The 9547-nt window shown below is 45.4% G+C and overlaps 1 protein-coding gene across 1 annotated transcript in view; it reads left to right on the top strand.

Annotated features, from left to right (window-relative positions):
* The first annotated feature begins 241 nt into the window (after positions 1–241).
* Positions 242–9547, top strand: part of IGSF11 (immunoglobulin superfamily member 11) — a 102344-nt gene continuing 93038 nt past the window's right edge. The window contains exon 1 of the mRNA XM_027878855.1: positions 242–801. Coding sequence (XP_027734656.1) covers positions 729–801 — 73 coding nt within the window. The 5' untranslated portion in view covers positions 242–728. The remainder of the gene's footprint in view (positions 802–9547) is intronic.

Raw genomic sequence — 9547 nt, 5'->3', positions numbered from 1 at the left:
TCTTGCGTTACACAGTATTGCGGTTCCCCAACTCCAAGAACTGCCTCGCTCCCTTCAGAGATACCTTGGTCGGATTCTTAGGAGAGCTGAATACCCGTGTTTCCCAGCCTCCTCAATGGCAGTTAGGGTGGCTCATACCTTTGCAGTGTTTATACTGTGCGCTGCAGCAGTGACCGGTGCCATGCAGCCCATCTCAAATGTTTTGCTGTGTGCTGCTGCCGTCGTCTTCAATGCAGCTGTAGGCAGGCTCTGGAGAGAAGAAGCCCCCACGCTGCCGCGGTGATCCAGAGAAGCAGTGGGGGTGCAATCTCCATCCCTGTGTTGGACCGCACCTCCTCACCCTGGCCCGTGTAGCATCCCTACGGATGCAGCGGCATCGGGTTGGCGAGGAAGGGGAGGAGGTGGGGGGGGAACCCCCAGTTTGTGCGGAGAGAGGAGGAGGGTGGTGGGACGTGCCGCTGCGCGCCGGGACGGTGCCGTGCGGGGGGTGACAGCCGCAGCCCGGCGGGTTGCGGGGGCGGCTCGGGGCCGCCAGGCTGCGCTCTCGGTCCGGCCGCCGCGCCTGCCGCCCTCCCCGGGCGACCGGGGCTCGGGGCACGGCGGAGCCTCGCCGCGAGCGGGCGGTCCCGGGACGGCGGCGGCGGCGGCGGCACCACCGGCGGCGGCACCTGCGGCGGCGGGGACAGGCAGGGCTCGGTGGCCCGTCCGCGCTCCTCGCCCGGCCCGGCATGACGCGGCGGCGCCCCGGCGGCGGCGGGAGGTGGGTGCCGGTAGCCCTGGCCGCGCTCCTGGCCCTGCGAGGTGAGTGCTGCTCGGGTGGAGCGGGGCGCGGTGCCCACGGACGGCGCATCGCCGTGCGGCCCTGGGGTCGCCCGCACCGGTCCCGCGGCGATGCCCCGTCCGTGGGTAAGTTTTGATTGCGGTCCCGCCGGTGATGCTCGGGAATGCGGCGGCGGGCGAGTGCTTTTGCAGGCAGACGTGGGGAAGGAGCGCTGCTCCGCTCGGCTCCTTTTGCTGCCTCCGCTGCAGCATCCTTCCTACTGTTATTAGATGTATACATATTTCATTTTTTTTTTTTTTACAGTGCTGTAAAACTTGCTTTAAACTGGGCTTCACGTTAGGCTCAGTTGTCTGGGCCTAGCCCCTTGGTAAGCTCACCTGGGTGGAAAACTCTGGTCTATCCCTCAGGCCCTGAGGCAGCAGGGAACTTTCTGCAGAGATGGTGACAGGCTGCCCGGAGCCCTGTGTGTCCCCCGAGGGTCCTCCCCTCTGCCTCCTCCTTCCAGGCGCACGGCACACTGCTTCAGCTCTAAGATACGTGCCTGCCCCTGGGAATGAGGAGACACACAAATCACTTCACCTCCCGCCCCCAAAGGCCTTCCAAAATAAGGTGTGTACCCTGGTCCCTGTGTGGAGAGGAAACAAATTGCATGTGACAGATGCTACTCACATCACTTAGTGCATTGCCGAAGAGCACCAGGAGGTGCTGTGATAAGGGCAACAGAAGAAATTACAAAGTGCAAGATGTTCAGACTCATCTGTTGATCAGGTGGTAATGACTTCTTTCAAGTAATGCCAAACTTTAGAGCAGGCCTGCTCGGTTATGGTTTACTGAGGTCTATAGGGCAATTTTCTTTTGATTTATCCAGAGCTCGGCTAAGTAGTTCTGCAGAGGTCTGCTCCGCAGTCTGCCTCCGCACAGCTTTGATACAGCTGAGCACGGCTGCTGGCCAGCTTCACTACTGGGACACTGTGGGACCTTCTGCAAGGGATCCCTGAGACTGGGAGGACAGTAAGAAATTACGAGATCTCTCATGAGAAGACCAGAGATGTCTCAGCAAGGTCTGGATGAAACCTCCTGACAGTCTGGATCTGGGTGGAGTCTGCTGCTTGGGCAGCTGTGCCTAGCTGTTACTGCCCTGCGAGGCACAACAGGCTGTTCCCCTCTACCCAGGACCTGCTGAAAAATAAGTCTTGTGATGGATAAGATCAACTTTTCACAAATGCTTCAGCTTCAAAAGCACCCTGCGTCCTGTCCTCAGAAAATGTTTTGGAGTCTGAGTCAGATGTATTAACTGGAAATTGCACCTGCTGACTTCAAAGATATAAATTATGGGGGGAAAAAAATTGTTAGCATTTAATTGAAAGAAATCACATCAGCTTCCTTACTTCACACTATTTGTTTGCGTTTTTGGCCTTTTCTCGTTTTGGAAAGGGAATTAAATTACTTTCAGGTTCTCAGTGCTACAGGTTTTTTTCGGCAGACATTGCAAAGGTGTAAATATCTAGAACGTTTCTGTGCTTACTGGATTTAGAGGCTTGTAGGTGGTGAAGTGCTTCTTTGATGTGATATTGCTGCAAAAACATACAATGGTGATCAGATTTAAGGTTAAAATTAAAGGAGCATTTAATTATCTCTTTAAGCTCAAAGATTGACTCAATATCTAGTTTTCTTTTTTGGTTGAGGGCATACGGGAGCAATGACATTGGACACAACTAGGTACAGAAACACACTTTTCCATTAAATATTTCTCTGCAATAACGTAGTGCTTTTTCTTGCTCTTTCCTTCAAGACCTAAAGATTACCCAAATGAAACACCTGTGTGTCAAGCTTGCTTTTTTCATTTTGTCTTAGGAAAAGTCTTTAGAAGTTGGTGGTAGATGAAAATAGCTGTGGTACACAGTTATTTCTGTGTTAGGTAGTGTGGTCATATTTTCAGTGGCTCTTGAATAGAAAAGCCTGCTAAGGGGTAAGGAACACACACTCATGAAAGCTGAAATTAAATTGGGAGAATTTTTTCCTAAACAACGTTTGCAGAAAGTTAGTAAGTATTTCTGCTCTGAGTTGCCAAGCCTGGCTAAGAACAGTGATTTCTGGTGTTTGTTTTAGTTTTTTGTGGGGTTTGTTTGGTTTTGTTTGTTTGGGTTTGTTTGTTTAGTTTTGTTTTGGTTTGTGTTTTTGGTGTTTTTGTTTGTTTGTTTGTTTGTTTTACATTTTAGATTGGTTTAGAATATAGAGAACAAAAATGAAGGGGTCATATGCAAAGTGATATCTAAGTGAAAGGCTTAAACTGTGAGACTGTATAATCAGACAAAATACTTAATGCCAAACAAATGAAAAGTGTTGGGGAAAAAAAGGACCTTTTCAGAACTCTCACACTTTATACCTATGATAAAATACAGTCAGACTTCTTAGCAAAATGTCAATCAGGTATTACAGTCCTATTTACTTATGTGCTTGTGCAATTTGTAGAGTAGCAATGATTTTGTAACTGGCGCTAGATGTCTGCTTTCTGGGCCTGTTAAATCCATGGTTAATGGTCCTGGGGCAGGGGCAGCATCTATGTTTTCACTCTAAAGCATTATGAGCTTAATTAATTTGGTGGAAATTATATTTTTTCTAGCTCCCTGGTGAAGTTTAGGGAAAGATAGGAGGGAATTCTGTTTAGAGCTTTGAAACCAAACCTGTGAGTGCTAATTAATCCTGCTATGTAGCCAGAAATAGCATACTGCAAATTGTCAAATGTGGTAGAAATCACACATTGGGTACACTTAGACTGCAGAACTGACTTTTTTTTTTTAATTGCATGATGTTTGGATCCTGTGACATAGTATTGCAACAGGGGATATTTCAGTGTGATACGGTCTGCCACAGCTGGATCTTGCAAGAGCAGGGTAGGGTGTGAGGGTGAGGGTGCCTGGCAGTAGTGCATTAATTCAACAGCAAGTCCACAACTTTTCACATGACTCTTCTAGTCTTCACCTGAAATCACCCTCCTGTCAGTCTGAGGTTCTCACAGCTGAAAGTGTTCTGGCCTTGCAGCACCCTTGTGCTAGCCTGCATATCCTTCCCAGCCCTGCACCAGGTCCTCAGCCCTTAGCAAGAGAATACTGTGTCAGTCCCTTGCCCTTCCACGCTTATGCAGTTTTTTTGGAACAGATTGCCATTTGTGTCAAGCTGTGTGGTTTTGTGACGTGTAGATAAATCATTTTGCTCACGACCTGACCTTGGTCCCCAGCGGTAAACACAGATGCATTAACTACTTCTTGCATCTCTGAAGTGGGCATCATTCCTTTATTCTGGAAACCGATTCTTTATCTCTGTGTCTTCAGTATTGCCTAAACCACAATTTTCTTTTATAAGATTCCATTCTCAAGGGATCTCAAAGTGCCTCAAGAGCAGCTATATTTAGTTTCTTGGTACTAATACGGATATACAAAGTATGGTATAAACAACTCTTAAGGAAACTTAGGAATCCTTTCTCCTGCCTTCATCGTGGAGTAGTGTTTTTATTCTTGTATCAATCGTACAGATGGAGAAAGTGAGACCCAGAGAGACCTCGTGACCCACTGAAGGTCACGGATGCTGGTAGTAGTCTTGAGTGTCTTGGTACAAACTGTAACCACAGGAGGATGCTTAAATTTATGCAGCAGGTTAAGCAATAATGTAATGGTCCACTTTAGGGATGTTCACTACTAAATTGTGGTGAGTCATCTATATTTAGCAGGATGCTACTATCATCGTGCTTTTTAAGTAAAGTGCTTTTAACACAGTTATTTCAAGGAGAAGTGCATGCACTGAAAATCTGTTCTTTGTAGTTTTTTCCTTGTGGAGCACTAATGCTGCCTTCCCTTTTGTAAATGTTCAGAGAGAAATTTAGCTCCTGGTTGTTTAACAAATAGTGGTGTAACAAAGACTGTTCCCTGCTTAATACTACCTTGTGTTTGCACAGTCATTTACGAACATTAACTAATAGAGAGTCTCCAAACTTACTTTGTAAGGGCAGTCAGTTTGATTAATAGCACAGAAAACTGATGTGTGCAGAGATGAACTGATTTTCTTGCTGTCAGGTAGGGCATCTGCCTAGCTTCTCCTTTAGAGAAGTCACAATTACAGGGCTTCTAGTCATATGCCTCCCTACTTTTTTCTCGCAAGTGTTTCATGTCTTGTGCACCAGGGAGAAAGCACAGCATTTTTAACTGTGCACAGGGAACTCTTGGGTTTTTTGTTGTTTTTTTTTTTTTTTCCTTACAAGTTTTCATCTTTTTGGTTTTGGAGGTCACTTGTGTCTTTTCTGGATTCTGCCTTTTTTCCACTTCTTGAGCTGAGCTGAGAACAAATGCTCTGTTTCATCCGGATTGAGGAATTTGGCTTCATTCTAAACGGAAATAGAAGTCAAATGCTTTGATGGTTTTGAAAAGAAATGTTTGAGAGAAATTCCATCTTAGGACACTGATACTGTGTCTCTTCCTCAAATTGTATTATTCCAATACAGCAAAGTACCCTAAGCAAAAAGGTATTTTTATGTGAAAAGTCAAACTTTTCATCCCAAAGATGCATAAGTTGGACATTTCTGTATTTTTTACTTTTTTTTCACGTTTTTTCTTTTGAAATACAGTTATGATTTTACAAAACAACCTATGTTTGATAAGTTTTGGTTTTGTGGAAGTTACTGCAGTAAAAGCCTTAGTGGTTGCTACTTTTTATTTCTATGTGGCATTTAAAAACAATAGTGATAAAAACCAACTTGCAATGGTAGTAGTGCACAAGCTCTGCTCATTACTTTTGCCATCTTGACACATGTATGCAAACACCATATACATGTATGTGGCATTGTTGTTGTCCCCTCCTTATTCATTGTGCTGTAGAACATTGTCTGTACCAAAAGAGGCAGTTTATGGCATATGAGGTACGGAAAGTTTCTGTTCAAAAAATACAGCCCATTTGTTAATCTTTCTTTCCCCTTCTGAACAGTCACTGGAGAAGTCAGTACTAGCAGGTCAAGCTCAGACTCTTATTATTAGTGCATGTGCAGAGCCACTGGTCTCCTCCTGGCAGCATAGCATACTTGTGCATTTGCATCTCTGCATGCAGTTAATTTCGAATGCAATTTTGGTATTAGACTGATCAGATTGCTTCCTTAGGGACCAAAATTTGTGCATTTATTTTCTCATACTCTCGTGAGCCAACCTAGCTATGAGAGCACGATCTTGTGTTTCACAAGTATCAGTGGGAGAAAGCTGATGTTTGAAGTTCACTTAGTTACGTCTGGGGTTCATTTTTACTCGGAATGCTGAAGCCAGGAGTGTCTTTGGTGATATGCTGTTTGCAATATGTGGTGCATATCTGCAGCAGCCTGTCTAAGGAGTGCTGGGTCAGGTCAGACCACTGGTCTGTGGTGGCATGGCCAAAGCTGGATGCTTCAATGGGAGGTGCCAAAACCTCCAGAAAGAGCAATTAGTACCAAACATTTAGCAAGGAGGAGTCTGGTGTCATGCCAGAGCCACAGGAGTAGGCTGGAATGGTATGTATTGCTCAGGATTTCAATGCCTACACAATTTTCTCTTAATTTCAGGGCATGTCCGTACTCCACTTCCTTGCCATAATATGAATTAGGTCATATGTATTCCTTCTATCAATGCAAAGTGAAAAAATGTCCATGCCCTCCCCTTTCCTCAGAGAAGCCTCCTCCACTTGCAAAGCAAGAGACATAAAACTTCCCCCCTTGCCAGGAGCCAGGTTGAGCTGGGCTAAACAAGTCCCTTCTTGCAGCCCGTTCAGTTGGTGTTTGGAAGGGTTGCTGTGCAATCCCACTGGGCACTAACACTTCAGCCTCCCAAATAGAGTAGACTGCAGGTGGGCTGTCCATGCTCGGCTCTTCCTCTGCTGGACATGTTAACAGCATCTGCCAGGAGCGAGTGGGTTACTACACCCTCTCTGCATGCCCACTGGGGAGACTGCTTCCTAATCCTCATTAATTAGAAGTTGGCTAATGCCTGGAAGCATAAGGGTATAGTGCTGCTATGCTCTTTTCTTTCTATTTTTTTCATTTTCAAAAAAATTTTCATTCTACCTGACATATCTGTGGGTGTTTCCAGTATCCTTGTAAATGCATAGGCCTCTATGATTTCTGCTGAGCTCCTGACTTTATGATAACATGGACTAATCACTCCTGCTAGTTAATTATTGCTCTGTTTAGAATAAGCAGAAAAAGTAAAAAAAGGAAAGGAAAATAATATTTTCCTTACATCCAGTCATGTTTCCTGCTCTTCAGTTATGTTGAACAACCTTTCATTTTTTCTCTTGAAAAAACAAACAAACAAAAACATAGAGAAGCACACATTTCACTTCTTCATTCCCATTTGATAATCTCTATCAAACTTGTCTCTAAATTTAATTGTCCAAGTTTTAACTGTGCTTGACCACTAAGCGTTTTTGACAAGTGAATGATGAAATCTTTCTCTGCCTTCTGCATTTTCAAATGTGCCATCCAGAAGTAACCACAGCAGTTCCAGCTGAGGGTGCACTGTCAGCGTTCATGGCGGCATTTGAATACTTGCAGCATCCTTTTCAGCCTCCGCCTTCATACATCCTAACAGCTTGCTTGCTTCTTTGACCACTGTTATATGTTGAACAGATGTTTTCATTTAGCTGTTCACAGTGATACCAAGATATTTTTCTCAAGTGATTACATTTGAATTAGAGCCCCATGGTATGTGAGTAGTTCAGATTATTCTCTCAAGTTCTTATTACTGTCCGTTTGGTAATGTTGAATTTCATCTTGCATTATGCTGCCCACTTGCTGAGCTTTGTTAGATCCCTTGGAAGTCTATCTCAATCTTCTTTTGTCTCAGCCAGCCCAAATCACTTTGCCAGCTTCCTGTCTCTCTTCCAGATATTAAGGAATAGATTAAACCACTCCAGAAGTGGTATGAAACCTGGGGGTAATCCTTTGTAATCAGGGACAGAGCAAGGACAGGGGGAGAGGGGCTCCCATGCCTCTGAGCCTGAGCACTGAGTGGTGGGGCAGAAGCTCTGGACTCAGTCTGACCCCGAGTGGCCTGGACCCCACTGAGCGTGAAGCAAGGGGAGAATTTCCCACACCAGGCAAGCAGGGGACAGGTCTGGCACTGAACTGGCATCCTGCCCAGAACAATTTAGCAGGTGTACTTTGAAGTGGCAGAAAATTAATCACTTAGTCCTGTCCTTTTCCTTCCCAAATTCAAGTGAATTGAAGGTCCACAAGTTCCCCTGAGCAGACACCAAGCTGGTTTGTCTCCTGTTATGTACTTTTTGGGGCTTAGGGTATTGTCCTGGTTTAACCAAGCCCTGCTACAACTTCCAGGCTATCCTATACCCTCTCTTAGGGGGAACATTGCTAACTTCAGGACTTGGAAAGAGCTTGCTTGTCTTTGCTAGCAGTACAGCTACTTGAGAAATTTCATTCTCTTCCTGTTCAGCACTTCTGGACCTGTCCTTTGAATGTACTGAAAGGGTTGTTTTTTGACTTTTGCTCTCAGTCCTACCTACCATTTTATGAAGCAACTGCTTAGACAGAATCAGTTCTTGTTCCTTTTGTTTGGCCACACAATGTGCTCCCTTGCTTTTCAGCAGTTTTTTGTTTAGGGGCACCAACTACCTTTTCAGTGTCGATTCTGAGATAAATTCAACACACCACTGTACAGAGTGTAACAACTTTAATTTTACTGCTTTTAGAGTTAGGTTGTTTTGACTGTTTCTACTTGTAATTGTTTTTTTCTAATATTCGAGAGGCACAATGCAAAGTTCTGGTACCGTTTTTCTCACAGGGATGTTAAATTTGATTATGTAGCAGTCTCTGTTCCTTTGTGTCTTTGCCACAGTTGCAGTTCCCATTGCTTAGCATCTTTGCATGAGTTGCAGTGGTTTAGATTCTGAGTGCCTTGGGACAGGTTGTTCCAAGTCCTACCTACACTCTTTAAGATGCTGCAGAATTGTAACCTGCTGCGACACTTAGCTAATTCCTGAACATATTGCTGAAGTCACTATATATTTGTTTACTTTGACTTTGTTCCTTCTCTCTCGCTCACGTGGTGCAGTAGATATTCCTTACCTGATCAGGTGGGTCATTAGTGTGCGATAAATTCTGCAGCTGTGGGCACACAGACTACAAGACATGTTGGACACTTTGTTGGTTGGTATGGCTGTATAAAGTGGATGTTGCCTCATGTCATAGGGAATGGTTCACTGCAGGCTTCAGCATCAAAACTTAAATGCTCCTTGGAGCCTTTTGCTCCAGCTTCACATCTGCCTGCTCTGACTTGTGTTCACATGTGGTCTGTCAGCATTAGCTGCACTCTATGAAATGTTTGGTTTAGAAATGATATCTCAGAAAGTACAGCTCTGTTTCTTGGTTGAAAAGTCCTTGGGTGCTCCTGCAGGATGTGCTCTGAGTCCCTCCAGTTCTTGTGCATCCCTAGTTCTGCTGCCTCTCACTGCCTGTGCCAGTGAGTGGGGCCTGAAGCTCACCATGATCCTTGGGGAAGGAGAGAGGGGTGGGTGGAAGGCCCTGTTGTTTTAGTGAAGATGCATGAGAAAGTGCCAGAGGGCTTCTGCAGGGCACTGCTTGGCTTGTGTGGATTCTGGGCTGCTTCCACAGCTGAGTGTGTTTCACTGTTTGACGGGCTTGATGTCTGGGTGTCTCCATTGATTGTGGAGCTGCTAGGCTGCAAGCCTGCTTGGCTTCTGGACTGTGTGTTGCAAGCTAGTGGCTCGGAGAGGTTGGGA

This window comes from Empidonax traillii, unplaced genomic scaffold, assembly GCF_003031625.1.
Source record: "Empidonax traillii isolate 1590-97213 ecotype Southwest subspecies unplaced genomic scaffold, ASM303162v1 scaffold46:size3806547, whole genome shotgun sequence".
Taxonomy (NCBI): Eukaryota; Metazoa; Chordata; class Aves; order Passeriformes; family Tyrannidae; genus Empidonax; species Empidonax traillii.
Note: the sequence above shows the minus strand (reverse complement) of the source record. Positions and strands in the feature narration are given on the sequence as shown.